At 35.3% G+C, this 22562-nt stretch overlaps 1 protein-coding gene across 2 annotated transcripts in view; it reads right to left on the bottom strand.

Moving 5' to 3' along the window:
- Positions 1 to 22562, bottom strand: part of COL11A1 (collagen type XI alpha 1 chain) — a 133485-nt gene that overhangs the window by 98971 nt on the left and 11952 nt on the right. For both annotated transcript variants that reach the window (XM_086901517.1, XM_086901516.1), the window contains exons 2-4: positions 18259 to 18426; positions 14076 to 14289; positions 11478 to 11640 (exon numbers count right to left, since the gene is read on the bottom strand). In XM_086901517.1, coding sequence (XP_086757643.1) covers positions 11478 to 11640; positions 14076 to 14289; positions 18259 to 18426 — 545 coding nt within the window. The remainder of the gene's footprint in view (positions 1 to 11477; positions 11641 to 14075; positions 14290 to 18258; positions 18427 to 22562) is intronic.

Genomic DNA, 22562 nt, shown 5'->3' with positions numbered 1-22562 from the left:
CTAGAATGGTTGTATTTTGGTTTTACCCAAAATAGGGGCAAATGAATACCTTTGTTAGTATACCTGTGCCTGTCTTGTCTTTAAAGACAAGATATAATTGATGAAAATCTACAGCTGGGAAAATTCACAATTCTCTCAGTAGTTCCAGAATCACTTTACATCTATCATAACAGTAACCTTTCACAAATTAATGTAACTGAATAGAATATTTTGAAGAAGTAGTATAAAGATGTATAAAGAATATTTTAAAATAGTAAATAATAATTGCAACATTCCTTCCTTTCAAAATGAAAAAACAGAGACATAAGCAAAATTTCCTCAAAATGAAAGAAAAAAAAAGCAAACAATAATCTGCAATTTTACTATTTCTATAACTCTTTCACTAATTTTTCAGTCATAAGTTAGGAAATAGTTTCATAGCACATAATGGCTATATGTTACAAATCTGGTTTTTACAGTACTCATAGCTCACTTCATTTTTATAGACTCATGTGTGTCTCAGATTAATTTAGATTTAGAATAAATTTTTTTAAGCTTCCAAAAATACTACATATGCAGCAGTTTGTTTCTCTGTCAGCAGTTCTGGACTGTCTCCTTGATTTTCCTTAATTCACTAATGCTTCCTGATTTGGATGTTTTAACAAACCTACTAGAAAAATTCCCCTTTTGATTCCTTCCATGACTCCCTCAAGAGCTGGAGTGCTTTGAGACGTCTTGTACAGTCACTGTCAGCCTGGGCTATGCATCCCCCATCTCCAGCAAAATGTTTCCAAAGTGCTCTGCCCTTTCTCTTTCACCAACCACATTAAAACCAAGTGAGGCAGAGGAAAAAATGAGAGAGAATAGGCAACTGTAAGACAAAAGAGGTAAGTGACCCTTTTGGGCTACCTAGAGGTGGATGTGTGGAGCCTCTGTCCTCATCCTGCTGAGTTCAAGTCATGGTCTTACTCCTTGGCCCTGAGCATTCCTGGCTGTCTGAGGTGCCTGGACAGATGTCTGTGTCCGCAGAGTGCCAGCCAGCGGGAGCCGTGCCCAAGCGGCTCCTGAAACTACTGTTTAGTCGGGGAGCCTAAGAGAACACAGGTCCAGGAATACAGCCAGTACTCTGGAGCTTTCTGCTGGCCTTGAATGCCATGGAATTTTGGCACTGAGCTCTGTTGGACTGTGTGCTTGCAAGAAGCACTCAGTATGTTGTTACCACTTGGCTTAAATGTTCCTAAATTGTTTAAAGCTGTTCCTGATCCATTGACTGTATTTCTCAGCCCCGCCTGTCTGCCTGTCAAGGCTCCACATAGATAGAGACCCTCAGAAATCCTGTGCAGACTACATAATTTTTTACAGAATACATAAATTGCTACTGGCTATTCATTTGCCAGGAGATTACTGAAGAACCGATTGATTTTACATTTGGAACCCCAAATATTAATTTCCCTCATTTTCCTTCAAGACGTGCTATAAAAATATTTTCAGTAAATTATTCATCTTCCTTTCCGTTTTTGGTTTTAATTTTCTGTCTTTGCTAATTAAATTGTTTCTCTGAGTATTTTGTTCTGTGAAGTATTGGCTGTACTGTAAGAATAGTCCAAGAGCTGTCCTTTCAGATCAGGTCAATCATACCAGCTCATGAAGTTTCACACGCATTACTGCAGATTTCATTACTGTGTTAATGAATTTAGGTTACCATTCTAAGGTATTTGTTATTATATCTACAATTTCTCTTTGAAAATTTTTCACAGAATTGCTTCAGTCTTCACAAACACATTCTTTGATTTTAACTGCTTGACTTTATGAGACCAAAATAGAATTTTATAAAGTTCCTTGCAAATAAACTACAAATAATCTGGTCATATTTCATGACCTGGAGTCATAAATGAGGATCGTAAAGATCTACCTGCACAAGTCCTGAGAACATTGAATTATGGGTTATTAAGAATTCTAATAGCTGACCTGTAAAAAAATTCTGAGGTATCTAAACATATATCCTTATGTCATATCATTTTTCTTATATGAAAATTTCAAGAAAAAAGGAACTCTCATGGTGGAGAGCAATGAAAGTAAGAGCAAAAATAGAGGAGGAGAAAGAAAAATTGATTAAAAGGTACAAAACCATTTGAGCATCCTTAAAGTACTCCAAAAAGTGCATAGAGAAAAAAAGGAAGTACAAAAGGCTACTGTGTCTATAGAGTAGCTCTTCCTTCTCTATGAAAATTTCGTGACCACATTTGTTGGCAAAGACTGCTCAGGCAGTTTTGAAGTTGGGAGATACCTATATGCTAGATATCTAACATGTTCTAGAAGTGAAGCCTTCCATGTCTCTGCTGAGCCAGTCTCCCACCATGCTCTGGTGTCAGAGGCAAGTGTGATGACAGCAGAAGGCAGCCTCACCTACCTGCTGAGGTATCAGGTATACACTGCCACTCTTTCATATCAACACTTGCAACATGCTGCATGCTTAACTTGCCCCAAAAAGCTCTAAAAGCCTAGTTCACCTTTGAGAATCATAACCTACTGCCTTGTAACAATCTCTTTTTATCTGAGATAACACTTAAAACAATGTATTTTAAACAATGGTTTGTCAGATACATAATGTAACTTGCTAATTAGGGATAAGAAAAATGAGAGCTACATCTCAGTTGCCTAGAGGTAATGGAGAACCTCAATATCCAGCAAGGTGTTCTATCAAACATTAACCATACAAGTATTTTGGAAGTAATGGGGACCAATTTTAAATCTTAATATTTAGTTTGGATCCTAAATTCTTTGTAGAAAAAGGCATTAATTTGTTGTCAAAGCAACATATAACTCACAATGACAATGCACAGTTCAAGAATTCATTGCAATATGGAATAAAAATAGTTAAAGTCTAATGAACATTTTCATTCCTCTCTATTTCAGGGATATGTTCATAATTAAAATCAGATACTTCTGAATCAGCCTCATGGTTATATGATAAAAGCTGCCTGAGAATCATAAAATATCTTGTTCACCAATCATGCCTAGTGTGAAAACATGTTACAGAAAGATTCCTTCTAAGAGGTACTCCACCAAATAAGTTATTCTTTGCAGAATCCTCCAAGAGTACTAACAGGAGCAGTTTTGATTGGGGAACTATTCTTCTTTGTTGCATGCCAGAGCAAATGTGGAGAACCAGGCTAGAGAGCTCGAAGGAGAAAATTCTCAAATCAGTAGAACTCCTGCCTGCTAGAAGAACTGCACACACATCCACTCACATCGACTGTTCTGCTACAAGGAACAGCCCAGCTAAGCTTTAGTGTGTGCAGAATTCACTCATTGAAAATTCCTCTGTGAATCTCACAGACATTCCACAGTGACATCCTGGAATAAGAAAATTTATGTGTATGTACACTTCCAGGACTTACTGAAAAACTCAGAGCAGTCATGCACAAGGTGGGGTATCTGCACTGGAAAAATAGCTTTGATATGAAAACAGTGCAACACTAGAGAAGTGCAGTGTTGAACAACAATAAATGGAAATGGAGAACAAATTTGCAGGAAAGCAGTAAACTAACAAGTTCTCTTTCCAATTCTGGCTAATTCTTCATGTAATTATTGCTTTAGTTTCCATCATGGCAATAATGGTTACATTTGATTCCAAATTTTGGGAGTCCTCCTTAGGTTCCACAGTAGAAATAGGAACAAAGAAAATTTCCAGTTAGATATGGTGTCAGATTTTCTCAATGGTGTAAATCATCAATGACTAGTAAGGAACTAATTATTTTATTGTTATATTAATAAATGCTAATGGCTGCTTATTACCTTAATTGACTTCATAAAAAGTTTTATATATTATCTGTCTTCTTGAAACATTCTCTTCTCATTCCAACTAGGTAATTTTACTAGTGCTTTCTAAATATGGTGCATTAGAGAATTACAACCATAAAGTAGTCCATTTATACTCTACTTATTACCTAAAAGTTCCCATCACTGAAAAAAGACACCTCTACTATCAACTGCCACATTGTTAAAAAGGCAAAAGTATGAATTCATAGAAGGCTGTAAGGGCACTGTGTGAAGAAATCAGTGCAAAAACTAATGTTTCCTTACAGTCTGTAAAATTTTAATGGTCTAGTTGTTCTCTAGCTCTACAAGAAACTCAAACAGTTCAGAGGCAGATTTTGGGATATCTCTTTTACAGGAATCTTAAAAAAAAAATAACCCTATCAGGTGAAAGTTATTTTGTCCAGGGAACAGCAGGTAAGCATTACTTCAGAAGCTCTGCAAGGAAAAAAACCCCAGCAATTACTTAAATGACTAATTTATATATTAAAGGTTCAAAAATACTTTCTACAGGAAGGTGTGACAGTTAGAATTAGAAAAATACATCTTCCTGATTCACACTGTATAAAATTAGTACCTCTTATGTGCTCATAAGGAGAATGAGATTTTAAATATATTTACATAAATGGTGATGCAAACAAAACAAAATCAGTGTTAGGCACTAAATCGACTCAGAAGAACAAAATCAAAATCTTTCATTTTTATATTATGGTTAAAGCCTAAAAATTACAAAGTTAATTTTTCAGTAGATCAGCAGAAAAGAGCACAAATATCCTAACTTGAGTACTTGTGCCGACTTCCTCTAATTAGTTATGTGACAGTACAGCTATAGACTCCAAAGAACAAAAGTCTAGACAGCATGGATATTATTATTATAGAATTTAGAAAAACCTGCTGCAGAATTCATTTAATCTTCCTGCAAAGATTTGAGGGACTGAGGAATTCCTGGAGCTTTTAATATAATATTCCATAACCCAGGCCCACTGTATAATATAGCTGGAGAAAGATATCTAGAGCCTGCCAGACTGATGCACTGTAAAAGCAATATATTGTGGAAGCAGAATACTGTACAGGTCAAAGTTTCCACAGAAATCAATGTCTTCATGATTCTTTGAACACCATGCTTATAGAAGAATAAATTCAGCTTGATTAAGAAATAGGTTGAAATGCCAATTATAATTTTTGACCTTCAAAACATAATTGTTCACAAAGTCAACTGCAATTCTTGGCTGAGAGATTAGATTTTACTACAATGCATTTGCAAGAGCAAGTGTACATAGACACAGGCACGCACGTGTGCCCAAGGACATCCTATTTTCTAGATAAAAGACCTACAAATCTCTTACTTTTACATGTATCTTTGAAATCTTATTTACATCTCTTTAAAAGTGAAATGTATTAGACACAATAATAAATGAGGTGATAATAAATCCTATCTGTTAAATCTTTTGAAGCTGATGCAGCTTGTAGCATTCTTTGATCCCGGGTTGTTAATTTTAAATGTAATTAAAGACAGTTTAGTCAAATGACCATTACTTTGTTTCCTGGGAACATTCCTTGAAAATGAACTTGAATTCCAAGGAATTACCAGAACTTTGCCTTCTTTTCTCTCCCTCCTGCTTCCAAAAATAAGAAAGGGAAACTAGATTTACCTTTGTTCATTGAAAATAAGTTTGGAAATACTATAAAAATTAATAAACACCAGATCACCATTCTTGGAGATAAAAAAGAATAAGTAAAACAAAACAAGCCAAATAGAAAGCTTTTGTAAGAAATCCTGTTTGTTTTTTTTTTAATTGGATGTCTCTGAAATGAAAAAATTGTCTGCTTTGCTTTACATTTATTTTGGTGCTGGTTTTCTTTTTACTTCTCATTGCTCAAATTGGCCACTTACTCTGGTTGAGTAAGTTACTAAGAGTAAGTAAGCAACACTTACTCTGGTAAGTGTTGATACCTAAAAGGCTGATTCCAAGTATTTATGATTTAAGTATTTTTGCCTGGAACATTAGACATTTCTTTTTAGTCTGACAGAGTCAGTGGGTCAGCAGCAATTACAACATTACTACAGCGGGAATAATTTTGGCAGTGTCTCCAGGAGCTGGTGGTGCAGCTCCACGGGCCATGTGAAGCAGAGGATACTGAGGACACCTCTTTCACACTACATGCTGGGGGTGCATTTTGGGCTGGCTGCTCTGTTTTACCTTTGCTGCACAGCAAATCTGAGCAGTCAATAAAGCCCTGCTCATTCTGCTCCAGCCTGCTCTTCCACCCTGGGGCTTCCCATGCTCACAGATGTGTGAGGAACTCAACTGCAGGCTAATCCACACTGCTGCCAGGGCACCCAGTCCATCTCCAGCTGCTCACTCAGCTATTCCTATTCCTTTAAATAGCAATCCCATGCTGTACACAGGTGTTTTATTGCTTTTTTTCATGAGAACAGATTAATGCCCAGTATCAAAATCTAAACCCTTTATTAACAAGTATTACTGCAAGGATTTAATCCATAAACTCTGTGCTGTTAAAGCTTTCACTGGCTTTAAGTGAGAGTCATATGTCACGTTTTGTCTTGTTATATTCATTTACAGCACAGTGTCTAAAAATTATAGTATTGTTCTGAGTTTTGAAGGAAAAATGGTGTCTATAAGGAAATATCTGCATAAGAACTCTGTTAGTTATTAAGTTATTATAAAATACTTATAAAAAACTCGTATTGTTCACACCAACAGTACTAAATGAGGAGTGACAAATCCTTAAAGCTGGCAAAGAATAAAAAGATCTCTATTATTTATAAAACATTTAAGCTACAAACATATTTCAATGAATACAATTCAAAATTCTTTTACTAGGTGCCATGTACCAGCATCTCACTAATTTTTTCCTCTTCTTTTTTTTTTTTTCTTTCTTTGGTTTGCTTTTTGGGAATTCTTTTCTTTGCAGCAAGCACTTACAAACCAGCTGTTCTTGCAATATGTATTGGAAAACACAGAAGACATTAATTTCAAAAGACACATATAGAGGTTTGGGGAATGTTGTGACAGCCTTTCAAAAACAAGCATTTACAAATTAGTCCCACTGATATCAAAAGATTCACTTCAGTGAGCAAGGGCTTAGCAGTGTAAATGAAGGTCTCATAATTTGGCAGTTAATAATAATACAGTTTCTAGACAGCATAATTTTATTATTTCAAGATGCACTCATGGTTTATAATTTGCTTCTCATCATTTGTATGCACCTGATGTTTAGTGCTTGCTGAATTCAGCAGCTGTTTTTTAACATCCTATTGATTTCCATATTAACAAAGCACAATGTCATAAAATCTCAGATTAGCACTTATATTCAGGAATGAGCAACAGGCAACTCCAAACTGGAATTTTTCTCACATAAAACACACAACTGCCCACTAGATTTAGAAAACACTTTGGATAATTTTTTCTCGCATTTACAGCTAAACCAGAATCTTTCTGACAGCACCACTATAAAAACACCTCTTAGCTTTAGCACCAGTAGGTAAACCTACCAAGGAATATTTTGTGTTTTGGATATACAAAACCAGCAAATTTGGCAGTGAGTTATCATGTTCTCAGGACACTAATCAGCCCTCTCCCTCTTTCAGTGATCTACCTGATCTCTGGACACCCAGTATGCTTACTTACTCAGAAATTATTGATGATCATAGGCAAGTTATGTCACGAGGTCATGTCACACCTATTAAAACGTATGCACTTAAAATTTGCCAGTGTGCTATAACATATTCTTGTGTTAGTAACAGTCAGACTGCTGGAAGCAGAATAAAGATAGGACAACTGCCTGGAAAACAGAGGTTAATATTAAGAACAAAAATAAAAGTAAAGGAAATAGTCGAGAATTTAATTTACTTGAATCTTATATTACAAACTTAAAATAACAGAATTAGAAAAAAATAATATCTGAGCCACTGGGATGTAACATTATTTTAAAGTAAATGTGAAATGTTCCTCACAGGAACAGTATTTATTCTGAAGGTTCTAAGTGAATGATCCATGCAAATATGTTAAAGCAATACGACTGAAAGAGTAATTCCTTTTTCAAAAGATACAATCAAATTGTGAGGGGGTCAGAATAATGTAGTGTAATAATACCTGGACTCATTTGTGTACACCTGCTCTCAATGGGAGTGAGTTACCTCAGAGATGCAATAGGGTTTGGTGCACCTGTGCTCTGCTGCAAGCATTGGTTCAAGACCATAAAGAAACAGTATCATCTTCAATTAGTAGGTCATTGAAGTCTAAGAGTACATTATATGTATCTACAGGTTATTATTTCCAAATTTTAAATTTCTGTTCAGTTTGAGGAGACTTAAGAGTGCTCCACTGCTCCTAAGACCAAATAATTGGCTTATTTTGAGTAAAAATATCATTATTACCCAAGATAAGATGACTCCTGTGATGCATGGATACAATATTAATCCTTCTGACACTGAGCAAAAGGGAATTGTTTTTAGGGACTTCCTACATTTAACCTAACAAAGTCTATAAGTGTCATGAAAAGTCTGTAGAAAACAGTTTTAAGTCTTAAACAGTTAAATCTAATGTCATGACTAGATAATTTCTGGAATTTCCTGCACAAAGAATTAGACACATTGTGTTATGTGCGTCCTCAGTGACTGTTGGGGTCTCAAGATACAGCAGGGTTCATAACACAGAAATACTAACAAGGAGACCTGTGAAATCACCAAGTGTTACTCCAAGCTGCCATGAATGAGAAAAACAGAACATTTAACACACAATCACAACACTTTCAAACAGGGATAGATTTCAGGAAATGGCACTAAACTTTAGAAACTGTAGCAGCAGTAACTAAGGGATGGATAAATTCTTGTTAATAAAACAAAAATAATGCTGGTTAGAGAGTAGAAAAGCAGTAGACAAAAGGAACTCGATTATGTTTTGTTTGGCCAGACTTAGGACAGAGGTCACTTGGCTTGCTCACCCTAGAGAAGAGGAGACAGAGGTGAGAGAGACCTCATTGCAATCTGCAACTTCCTTGAGAGGGGAAGAGGAGGGGCAGGCACTGATCTCTGCTCTGGGGTGGCAGTGACAGGACCCAGGGAATGGCCTGAAGTCGTGTCAGGGGAGGTTTAGGTTGGAGATCAGGAAAAGGCTCCTCACCCAGAGGGTGTTTGGGCACTGGGACAGGCTCCCCAGGGCAGTGGACACCTCACCAGCCTGGCAGAGCTCAGGAAGCATCTGGACAATGCTCTCAGGCACAGGGTGTGACTCTTGGGATGGCTTGTGCAGGGCCAGGAGCTGGACTTGAGGATCATTGTGAGTCCCTTCCAACTCAGGCTATTCTGATTCTACAATCCATTAAAAATGTGTATGGCCCAGTATTTTGATTAATCTTTGAGGTACATTCTAATTTCAACATGCACATTTTTACCTACAGATTCAGATAATTGAACATAGATATAAATTATTCCATGGTGGCTGTACAGTAACAAAGAAAGCAGAAACCTATCCCAAAAGCAAGGATTGCAAGCCTCTAATTTAAGTGAGACTTGAGACTAAATCTAAACAATCAACTTCAAGAACAGCCTTACAAGACAGTAGCTGATTTCTCTGAATAAAGAAAGAGAAGTGCACTCAGTTGAGTAAGAAAACCTAATCACTGAAGAAATTCAGAAATGTACAGTGAGGTAGAAATGTTGCTGTTCTCTGTACTGAATCTCAAGATTCAGCCTCTAAACTGACCTTACAGACAGCTGCACAATTTCTTTTGTGAGTCCAAAGCCTCCTTCTCAGTGGGTCTCAGCTGGAATTGAAACACTGACTTGCCATGTCAGTGTACCAGATTGCAGAAAAAAAAATCGGGCAGGAAACCAGCTACCACTACTTTCCTTTTCCCTCCTTCCACAAGTGACAACACCCTCAGAGAAAAGTAATTTTAACTCATTCTAGCAAATTCTGTCAAGTTATATCCCCATTTCCATTTTGACTTTACACAAGCTTGACTTCAAGAAAAATGCAAGGTTATTTTTGAGTTTCTTCAATTAATGTGGTAATTATGATTTAAGAGCTAATTTCAATTTGCTAAATTATGTCTTCATCCAACTTTACTGATTATTTCAACATTTGTTCACCAAAAAATAATTGCATTCTACCACATTCCTTCTAATCTTTTAATGTAAATGAAAAAAAAAAAACCAGCTCCCTTTATGCACATATTATAAAAAATTATTTCCAAACAGGTATGTATGGTCACTTCAGCACCTCTGAAACTGCAGACAGATTTTTTTTAGCTATTTCATTGAGTTAAACAAACCAAACATTAATGTTTAGCTATTGTGCATTTCCCCGCTTGACAACTTTTGAAATGGTTACAAACTTTGCAAGAACAAGCCAGATCCTGCTGCTTTAGCTTCTGTTATAATCTAAAATCACATGGAAAACACTAAAAGAAATAAAAATTGTTTATCTAATTTTATTTTTCTCTGAAATCTTTTTTGCTTATGCATATTCACATTGCACACATTTTTGACAGTTTATTGTCAAACACAAATATTGGGGAAGCTGGTTTCTCACCTAAGAAAGGAATACTAATGAAAACTGAAAGTAATTATCCCATGAGGAGACAAAAAAATCCTTGTCACATCTCAGACAGAGGCAACTGTGGAATTCATCTTCAAACAGAAAATAATGTTCCTCGGATGTGCAAACTGTATGGGGGACTACAGGTGAATTAAGCTGCAAATACCAAACATATCACACTGGTTGATCCACTAAATTACCCCAGAAATTTCCATATTCAAAAGGCACACAATTCATCATGTCCATGGAAAACAAGGATAACAATGCCATAATGATACTCAAAATTCCTATTTTTTCCCCTCTTGATACCTATGCAGCTTCTCAAGTGGATGCTCCACTTAAAGCTAGGATTAAAACTGTGGACATTTATAGAGCACAGAAGTTCTGTAGATGGAATAACAATCTGTAATTTCTTATTTTTCATTTTTAATTTAAATTTAACCATTGCATAACAACGTTAGAAAAGAAACTCAATAGTGTAGGTCTAAGAAGCTTCATAATTAGTCTGTAAAAATAATTATTGACATAAGGATTCTACCCAGAAAGGCCTCATGATTGGCATTTACTTACTTCCTTAAAGGCATTTTACCCTTCCTATATGTACTTCTTGGCCAGTAAATGATGGAAACATATATGTCCTTATTGCCAAAGTATGTTCCATTTACTGGAAAGAGTAATAAGTGGGATAAACACTATAACAGATTCATATTACACAGAAAACTTTCCAGGTCCTTCTCCCCTGCTCTCAAATACTGTTAGCACACACATAGATCTGCAAATGTTTAAGAAAGACAGAAAGACAATGATTCGGTATTGTACTACACAACTTTCCATGATTAATTCTCCCAAATATCTCAGGTATCTCAGTATTAGGCAGAAAGACAAAAAAAGCAACTTTCTTCCAGATACAACAAAAAAGGCAGAAAAATGCACCCAATCTTCCAATACTCTTCCCTGTTTTACTTCTCTTTTATTTCAGCCTATCCTAACAGGTTCTATAAAAGAGTTTCTACATTATACTACCATTTGACCTAAAAGATTTTTCTGGTTTACATTAAGCACCTCACTCAATACAAAATAACTCAATTTCACTTGTTCATTATTGATTTGTACCTCAAAAACTTCTTCATCCAGAATCCTGGTTCCAAAGACAGTGATGCCATTGGTGTCCACAACTGTTTTGTCACTTCTGTCAAGTGGTTTTGTAGTTTTTTTGTTACAGTCAACAATCATTGTAACACTCTTTTTCTCCACACTGATAGCTACTCGATGCCACCTATTAAAAAAAAACCAACAATCTAATTTGTCTGTAATTTATGTTTTTAAAACTAGGTCATTGCGTTCTAATCAAATCAGTTTATAGGAGATGTGCACCAATTAATTCACTGATAAAATTTAAAATGTCTCCTTTTATTTCTTTCTTTCATACACACACAAGTGTACAAAGTGTTTTGACTATTTGCTGTATGCATTCTGTCCCTCAGCACTAAGGAGTCTGATCCGTAGCTTGCTGTGAACCCTCTGTAATGTGAAGCTCAAGCTGACTTTCTCTGTAGCTTTAACCAGAGAACATTACTGAAATCAAATTAGAAGCCAGTGCACAGTACACACTTTAATAGACTGAATGATCTGACATGTGTCTGATTTTCCAAATTATATGTGCAAATATAATTAACCCAGCAGGCTATTTTTTATAATTTAAAATTTACTATTTTTCCTGTGTGATCAACAACTGAAATTTTACCATATTCTTTTGCATATTTGAAGGTAACTCATAGCTATAGATATTTTTCAAATGCATACAACAGTTCCAACACAGATACTTTTCCAGATAAATATATATTCACAAATATTTGGCATATTCCTGCAACAGTAGCCTTGTCTATGTAATACTCAGCAAAAAGTGAATGAAGTGACTCAGACTACTGACAAGTGCCTTTATTTTTAGAGACATTTTAGAATAAAGGTTTTTTTCCAACTCTTCTATGTTCTTTGTGAGACTTTATGAATAATCTTGACAGACTACATTAATTTTGTGAGCCACTCTGCTCTGACAAATGATTAACAACAAAAGCAGACTACTCTGTAATCCAGCATGGAGCAAAACATTGAAGAATCTTAGACAGAACCGGGTAAAAAATGTAAAATATGTCATACTATTGGCTGGTAAGAGGAAGGCAGGAATCAAATTATTTTAGTTGGCATTTGGGGCATTAGAGTTGCCTAAATCACAGAGAAAGCTTAGATGTGTCTGTGTATCAAAAGGAACACCTTGAAGCTAATGGAATCTGACTGCTAAACAGTATCACTGAGCCAGAACTATAATTCCATGTTTTCTCTGGAATGGTGTTAAACACTATCATTATAAAAGCAAACTGGCCATGCATCCTCAGGCACATTATGCTGTTCACACTTCTAAAATATATCTCAGTTTGAGATGAAGATTGTTGTCCTAGATCCTTCATAAAATAGCCGAGTCAGAAGAAAATTGTTGGCTTATCTTTTGAAAGTGTGTAGAAGCTGAAAGCATGAAATCATAGCTCACTGTGTCTAGGATTGACTCCAGTTGATTTAGAAGTTCTATAGTCTCATTGTAGGAAACTGTACCAAACCAAGTTCATTTTTATTTCTTCATTTTTCCCAGTTTATCAACATTTTGGGTGAAATTCTATGTCAAAGCTTTGCTATTTAGGAAAAGTCTATTAAAAAAAAATGCTGTTTTCTTTTTTATCACTCCTTCTTCTAGGGAAATTAATCAAGTCTAGGTTTCATTATATAATTTCATTGTCTGGTAATACTAGGCCAAGTAGAGAATTTCTTTTTTTTCTTCTTTATTGCTTTATAAACATATTTCATTATAGTTCAATTTTTGCCCTTCCTCACTGAGTTGTTTTCTTTTGCTTTAGTATAATTTATTTCTGTGTGTCTCTGAAGACTGTGGCTGCTCCTCTTGGACTGCAGCACAGCAAATAAAAAGCCTTTGAAAGAATGAATGTCCTTTTACAAGCACTAGAATGGCATTCCCAGAGAATGATTGCTTGTCTACAAAGCTACAAAAAACTAACATTACTAATTCCTTTAGTAATGGGTGCTTGAGATTAATTCCTTTACTGGGGGTGCAGTATAAATCATCGCAGCACTTGCGATTAATTGTTTATTATCAGATTAATTAATTTTTTATTATAAGATTAATAAAAGCTTATTCTTTCCTGATGTCCTTATAGATAGGATTTCCTTATACACAGATATCTCACACTATTTTAATTATCAGCTGGTTTGGCTCAGGGTAGAAGAAATCCTATGCTTGTCAACTTGTCTTCATGCTGCTCACCACTTTCAAGCGGACCAGACATTTCTTTTATTGAGACTATTCCTTGAGACTTTTTGAAAACAACTGCTTTGTACATTGCACAAGAAGAAGCTTCATAGGTTTAGTTTGGGTCAGATTAACTTCTATGACTATTTCCTCACCCTCAATTTATAAAAATGGCAGATAAGAAAGGTGGTTTGATTCATTTATAGCTGTATACACCATTTGGAGCTGAAACTGTATCGTGCCTCAAAGCTTCTCTAAGTTTATACTACACCAGTCCAACTAGCTAGAAACTATTTTACTGACTTATTTAAATATTTGAGGAAACTGTTTGTAAACAGATAATCACATATACAGTGGTCTGCAATACGTTTTCCATTTTAAAATTTTACACTTACTTGCCATCAGCGATGTTGACTGTTCTGAAGAGAGGATAGTCTTCTGGGGCAGGTTTTCCATTTTGGTCTTCAAACAGGAAGACAGGGGATCTACCAACTTCAACACCTACTTGCTGAATTCCTTGTTCATTGTAGATAGACAAAAGGAAGGACTGAATACCCTTCTTAGGTTTTACTGTCATTAATATTGAAAAATCTTCTGGGAAACCTCCAACTGTAAACAAAGTGATATATATAGCTATAAATTCAGAAAAGATGAAAGCATTTTTACATTTTTTTCTATAAACACATAGGATCAAGCATAAAAACTGCAGGGTTTTCTGATTCTCAAAAATGAGTGCAGAAAAAATTATATTAGTAATATTTTCTGTCTTTTTTTCCTTTCTGGTCTCACTTTAGTTCCTGAAAGGTATACCTTAATGGTTCATAAAAAATAACTTTAAAATCATACAATGATAAAATGGTTTGGGTTGAAAGGGATCTTAAAACCCATCTTGTGCCTCCTCCTGCCATGGGAGGGGTGCCACACACTAGACCAGGTTGTTCAGGGCCCCATCCAAGCTGGCCTTAAACACTTTCAGGGTTGGAGCATCCACAGCTTCTGTGGGCAACCTGTTCCAGTGCCTGGCCACTCTCTGAGGAAAGAAATTCTCGTAACATCCAGTACTACTCTCTCCTCTCATACTTTAAAACCATTCCCCCTTGTCCTATCACTACCTGCCCATGTAAATAGCCCACACCGCTGTTTTATTGTAAGCCTTTTTAAGGCTTGAAAGGATTAAGAGAACTTAAAGGTTACTGAAGGACCCAACCCCATAATGGGGTATACTCTGAGCCTTCTCTCCTCCAGGCTGAACAAGCCCAGCTCTCTCAGCCTGTGTTTGTAGGAGAGGTGCTCTAAATCCATTGTGAATTCATGTAATAATACAAAGTATGAAGGAACCACAGTAGTTTCACATTCACTGCTTTTTAAATTCATCTTCTGTTCAGCAACCCTCTGATTTAGAAGTGTGCACTACAATTTCACTCAACATAATGAGCACCAGTACTACAGCAAAGCAGACTCCCAGGTACTTCAGTAGTCCTTGATAACAATTTATTTTAGTTCCTCTGTAGCAATATATCTTTGAGTCTTTCTGGAATTATATCCTGTATAACATTAAAAAAAAAAATTTAACCAGTTTTCTTTAATGGGAAATCTAAGCAAAAGCAAAGAATATTACTTTTCACTTATTTCCCGAGGCTTTGTTTTTGAAGAAGAGATTATATATCAAACATTGTTTTCACATTTACCACTAAAAATAAACAAAATTAAAAGTAGATATAGTTTATAAAGGAAGTACAGAAGTACTGCTCCTGTTGAATCTTGTGGTAAATCTGCATTTCACTTGATGCAAAACTCTATTAGCCTTAATAACAAACAAAGTGTAAGACTGAGATTCTAAAATTCAGAATATGCTCTGGATCCATGTGGCTTCAGCAGTAACTTGACATACAAGAAATAGATGAGAATCTAATAATAACATTGGCAATGAATATAACTGCAGATTTGTGTGCAGGAGAGTGGCTAAAATGTTCTTAAACATTTTAATATAATAGTAGAACAAGCTTTAATAAAATAATACCTTGTGGTTTTGGAATGGATTAAAGCATGTAAGAATTCATAAAGCTCTGATTTTGGAATTTCTTCTTCAAATGGGGAAAATATAAGACTGTTTCCAAGACAGGTATTGTTGGAAAACTCCAGAGATTCTACATCTTTCCTTGAAGACAAGTTTTTACTTCTTGAATAATTTGTAAACAAAATGTGTAGAATTTCCCTTGCTCTTTAAATGACATACTACCCTTCTAAACCAGAAACCCCTGGCCCTACATCTTTATTTTGACTGCTGCAATGATACTTTATGTGCTTTCTACCCCTTTCTAACTTTTTTTATGGAAGTTTGTTGAAATACTGTAGTAAAATAAACCATGTTTATACATCTTTTTGACATCTTATTTTGAAGAGATCAAAGCTCAACAGATAGGAAACATTTCATTTATTCTGGTGAGTCATTGGTAAAAGTTTTTCATGACAGGGTAAAGCACATTAAATTAAACTGCATGTTATACCTTCTAATGACATAGCAAATAGATGACAAAAAATGGGAAAGAAAGAAGATGACTGTCAACACAGGCCAAAAAAACTATTAGAAAAGCACTGAGTACCTGCCCTATCTGCACAGTTAATCTGAAAGATATGTTGAAAGTGCTTAAGGCAGGTGATAATAATTCAGCTTGTCTGGGCATGTGCTCTTCAAATCTAGGGGAAAACCTTCATCCTAGGGGAAAAAAGTGAGCTGTTTAGGAAAGGTGACTGAAAATGAGCCATGTAGTCAGCTCAGTAATTTCTATAATCACTGCTATGACATAATATTTCCAAATGTTTTATCTTGAATCTACTTTGTGTAATCAGAAAAAAATTTCCTCCAAATACCTCTTTGACTGAAAAAGTTGGAAAAGAAATTACATTTTAACATTATATATATATATCTATTATATATATATCTTGCATCTAACATATAAAACTAGATGCATATATAGTTCATGGTCATATATCTGGAATAGTCTTCAAAGCCTTCTCAAATACTTTTAAATTTCTTGTTAATTGGAATGTTTCTATTTGCACAGTAACTGTGGATAATAAGAATTGGAGGGAAAAGATCTAGAAAAACATTTTTATGTATCTGGGTTATCATACCTTTATGCTTTTGTAAAAGATAACTAAGTACAACAACAATAAAAGATAACAACAATACCACAAAATTCTAAGCAGTTTACATATTACAATCATATAATGCCTTCTAGTCAGTGAAATCATTCTGGGAAGTTGGTAAATTAAATTAAGTTCTTAAAAGATGGAAAAATTACTGGATATTATAGTTCCTGATGAGTTACAGGAGTTAGATGAAAGCAAGGATGGGACACATTAAAATGTGTATTGTTTAGCTGAAATGATATTTCACAGCTTGATCTTATCTTGGATATCTTCTATAGTCTTTCCACTGCTACAGAGCACTAAGAAAAAGAGACAATCACTCAAATTTCTTTAAGAATAGTCTGAAAAACGAGGGTTGCTTCTGGTGAGGAGAGAGAATGCCTGTTCCACAAGATTGAAAAGGAAGTAATTACCATAATCACTTCCAACAAATTGTTTTGATGCTTTTTTTTTTACTGTAAAGGATAGCAGGACATTTTTCATTCAACTTAGTTAAGAGGATATATTAAAACCTGAGGAACTCTATTAAAAATAATATAAATATTATATCTGTAGTGAATTTTGCTTTGATCTTCTTCCACCAATAAGAAGTGATGAGTTATGGGAACGTGTAAGTTACTCTTCTAATTTGTATGTATTCTGTATGACTTGTTCTAACCCTACATGATGTGTCCAAACAGAAAATTTAAATCTTCAATGGTTTTGAGTTTTAATATTCTTACTATCATGTTCCTCAACAGTTTGAGTCAAGTGACAAGTGATAGCAAAATAATGGAATAAAAGTCTCTCCATAATATCCAAAGAATCTTTCCCAAAGTATGCCTATTTCATTTTAGAGAAATTTGAGAGAAGATGGAGTCACAGCTATCCACAACTAGCCTTGTTTAGTCCCCAAATACCCAGAGAGTCTGAGGTAATTCTTACCAGATGGTACTTCTGGGAATGATTTTACAATGGCCAACCACAATTCATTTCTCCCACTGCAGCACTATTATTATTATTTATTATTATTATTATTATTATTATTATTATTATTATTATTATTATTATTATTATTATTATTTATTTATTTATTTATTTATTTATTTATTATTAACTGCTCTTAAAAGCACCACTGAAACAGGTGGAAAGTTGCCAAAGCCACGGAATTAGGACTCCACAGATAGCATCATGAAAGAGCAGGCAATATGACTTACAAGTCAATTCCAGCAGTGACAGAATTTCACTAAGAGCTTTATAACTGAAGCCAATAAAAACTGAGTTATTTCATGGATAGAGCCCATCCTGCCATCCTGCAGGCCCAACTCTAGGGGTAAGTGAAGTGTTTTGTGCTACTGATGGTGGGCTACACACCATTCTTTAGAGAACATAAAAACATATGCAGCAAGGTAATGTACAAAAGCAGCAGCTTTCTGCCAATCTTACCTGGGTACAGCTGCTTCGTTGGGGCACTCAGCTGGGCAGTTTTTGAAACTCTGTATGCAACATCCGATCCTTTTGAATTCCTTCTGTTTGTGCAAAATCCTGCTGTTCTTGTTACTCCTTCTGGAGAATTGTGAAATTCTAATGCTTTTAGCACATCAACGGGTTCAGCTGACAAAGATAAAAAAAAACAAACAAAAAGAATTATTTGTCTTTGCATCTCTATGGCATGCAGCCTTAAAAACAGCTTTTAATTCTTTTATAAAAGAACTCTAATCAGAGCAGTAGCTGCATCCAATTTTGAATAATTGCACAGTATTCCTACACCATAATATTATTTTAACAGGATTATTAATTTTTACATATGTAAGAGTTCACCCCATCCAATGTGATTTTTATGATCACTTTACTACACACTGAAAATAACGAATTGCAAATGCTGAGGATCTTGCTGGTTGAAACTTCCAATACATGCTTTTAATGAGTGACTTCTGAGAAGCCGAACTCATCTTCAAAGTTTGCACAAAACTTTCAGAAGCATTCAGCTGCTAATAATCTGCTACCACAAAATCATCTCTTGCTAACAACAAAATATATTCTGATTACTGATTCCTGAGACACAAAGGAATAAGGAAGCAGCTAAACTAATTTCACATTCAAGTTAGAGAAAGAAAAATGTACCTGCTGTGCCTGCAAGGACTAAATGGACAGAACTGCAGTCTTTCATTATTTCCATGTTAAAATGCAAATTTATACTTTAGAGACCAAGTACAATAAGATAGCATCTGTGCTCAGATAAATCTAAACTATCTAAAGTTTGAAATCCAGAGCTGTTATTGCACTGATATTGATGCAAATCACAACAAACAAAAAAGCCTGCATATATATGTAAAGCCAACAAAAAACCTTAATATATAGAAGTTCTCCATGGCAAAAGGACAGTACAGAATGGACAAGCACTTCAAGAAAGGCAGTGAGAGAAAACAGCATACTGCATGACTTGTCCTAGGAAAAATTAAGATGCTCATTCTCATATTCCCTACAAATCATGGCTTTTTAAATGTATTTTTTTGAGTGGAAACAGAATTTCAGTAGACTTTTTTTCATTTGGATTATTCCACAGTTTTGGCAAACTCCTAACCAATTAATTTGGGAAGACAAAGTTTTAAATTAATTTCAATGTTAAAGCTGAGAAATGAGCTTGCTAAATTTGACTTCACATCTTTGAACTACACTGTGGCATTAACTACAGCCCATTTGTTGTCTGTTATCATTCATTTTATGTGTCAACAAATATCAACTTAAGGTTCAAAATCCACTGCCTGTGGATATTAAAACAACTATTTGCACAGATATGAACAAAGTTAAGTTTAACTAGCTCATCCTATTCACCTCCTGACACTGTCAAATATGAAAAACTCAACTTCGTGTGGTTAAACATGAGACTGTTTTCTCAGTCAGCCTAGAATGCACATAACTTCTTCTTTCTTAAAATATATTCACAAGAAAATGCTTATGAACTTTTAAAATTTTTCTTTACGTCTTGCAATTTTTCATTTCCTTTCTGCATTGGATCATCATTTTGTTATTAAACAAATATTTATTAATTTATTCAATATTAATTGTATTATTAAACAAATATTCAGTGTTTGTTGCAAGCTAACACACTGGGAATTAATGCTACAGTACACACCAGAATTTACCTAAAATCTACATATACAGCAAATTCAAGAAATTATGTTTAAATATTCTCAAAAGAAAAGTTTCAATAGTGTGAAAACACTGTGGTATAACTTCTCTGTTGAGTAGTGAAAAAATTATTTTAATGGATATAATGTATTTTCTATAGGTGTTCCACACAGTTCTGAAGGAATTGCCACACATACTGACAGAACATTCTGAAGGAACTGCCATACATTTTTTTCTAGTAACCAACAGCTATTTTTTATGTACCTATGTTAATTTGAACCAGTAAAGTCATGTAGAACCAGTCACCAGAAATATTAGTAAAAATTTCAATCCACTGTGTAAGTCAACCACTTCTCCACTTCTACATTCCTTTATCCTTTGCTCTTTTCTATAATTTGTACCAGATTCTTCATTATTTTTTAGAATAATGGTTTTCCTTTGCCTGACTGACTGGGAGACTATTCACCCATAAACAAGATTATTCATTACTCCCTGCTAGTTCTACTGCTAAAAAACTTCCAGACAAGAAACAGACTAATAATAGGACAATTTTCAAACCACAAATTCCAAATAATAAGAACAAACATTCTGCTGATAGTCCACAGTTGACTATTCATTTATTTCCAGGGTGTGATTCACAAAACATAAAATAGGACTAGTCAGTTTAAAATAATTACTAGAAGTGTAATTTTTCATAGAAGCAACAAGTTAGATGCAATGACAATTTATACAGAAATGACAAGTTACACAGAAATGACAATTTACATGAAGTAATTAACACAAAAATGTCTATTTCCAAAGATAACATGCTGACCTATTGAATTCATATAGATGACAAGTAACAGCAACTGCTTCCCTAATTTATATTAAAGAGTTCAGACAGCCATTTTAACCAATGAGTAAAAAGTAAAGAAGTTCTTTAGAAGTCTTATCTAAGAGGAATACCAGACAGAAATGTATTTGAAGCATGAATCCTGCTGTGTCATGGCTGGGACTACCATATAGAGAGGTTTCTGCAGAAAACCCCTCTTTTTGCCCTTAGTGATTTTGTCTTGGGGAATTTCAGGATTTTAGTTATTTATTTATTGTATCAAACCTTCAGTGCTATTACCTTAGTCTTAAAATTCTTGATGAGCTGGCTGTGACTGCTCAGATAACCTGCTCAGTGCCTCTCCAGAAAGCAGCAGATGCAGTAGCCACAGAACACACACATGTAGGAATACAGTCTAAAGGAAGCAGCTCCCAAAAAAGCACAGCTCAGGCCCAAGTGGTTACAGGTCACCTGCTCAAAGTGTAAAATACAATGAGCAGTCCTTGCACAGCCAGCACTGCCTGCTTAGAAGACCAGAGAGAGAGGTAGGAAGGCAACTCGTAGGCAAGGAAGAGCAGTCTGTGGCTTCTCTCTGCCTGTTTCCATAGGTTCTGCAGTGTTCAGTGTCACTGAACAGCTTCTGACAGCTTCTGTTTCTTCTGAAAACCGCCTCTTCTCTAGCATGCTGCTCCCACATGATTTCTGGGAATGGTAAGCAATAACCAGAAGGAGCACCAGTGCTAAGAGCATGCAGTTTGCCTATTTGTGTGGTCCACAAACTAGGATCTCAGCTTGTACTCATATGGGGCAACATTAATATAACCCATATATTGACAGGTCAAGGGTTCTTCAAGAGACCTTCCTTCCAGTGCATAAAACAGCTTGCCTAAATGATTTTACCTTTCCCCAATAGTTTTCTCAAGGAAAGAAAAATGCAGATTAATGCTATATAATGTAATTATTTTATATCCTTCCAGTTTGGCATCAAGATTTCAGATGACAATGAAATAACAAATAAGAATCATGCAAATAACTCTGTTCATCAGTCCTTGGGATGGAACTAATTCTCCTTATGAAACTTGGATATCAACTTTGAAAACTCAACTCTGTTTACCAGGGCAAATTTGACAAAATAAAAGATCCAAATCCGGAAATCAAGTCCCTCATGCAGATGTTCATGGCGATGTTGCACTGCTGCTTAAAGGCTTAAAGGCCACCTCTTGCAGGCAAGCCATACTATGCCAGAAGACAACCCTGTGAAAAAAAGCCTGTGTTCTGCAAGCCTGCAGTCTGCAATCAAAATGCAAATTTCTACTCTGCTACTTTTGCAGGGGATTACAATTGCTGATGACTAAAGTGCAAAGTTCAATGGCGTTATGTCCTTGATTCAAGAGTTCAGAGAGACATGTGCAGCTCTCACTGCCACTTAAAAACTGCACAGCAGTGGCCAAAGCAGAACTGCTAAAAATACTAGAACTTCTGGAAAGGCAAAGGTGAATTCTTCAAAACTCCCCTTTTAAAAATCAGAATTGTGTGAAATGGGAACCTGAGCATTCCAGTGTCTTTCAAGATCATTTGACTCCATCATAAGTTCCTGCATTTTCAAATATAAAGAAGTTAAAACACACAAAGAAAAATTAGTGGGGTCACCTCTCAAGATCCAAAATGACTTGTAACTTCATTATCTAAAACTGTAGAGTCAAATTCTGGTCTTCATTATTGTGGTATAACAAAAGTAGATCCATTCACTCCGTGAGCTTTTCATGTTTACATTGGTATGGATCAGAAAATTTGGTCCAGAGCATTT

The sequence above is a fragment of the Cyanistes caeruleus genome, chromosome 9 (assembly GCF_971803275.1).
Source record: "Cyanistes caeruleus chromosome 9, bCyaCae1.hap1.1, whole genome shotgun sequence".
Classification (NCBI taxonomy): Eukaryota; Metazoa; Chordata; class Aves; order Passeriformes; family Paridae; genus Cyanistes; species Cyanistes caeruleus.
This window is presented reverse-complemented; position numbering and strand designations above follow the sequence as displayed.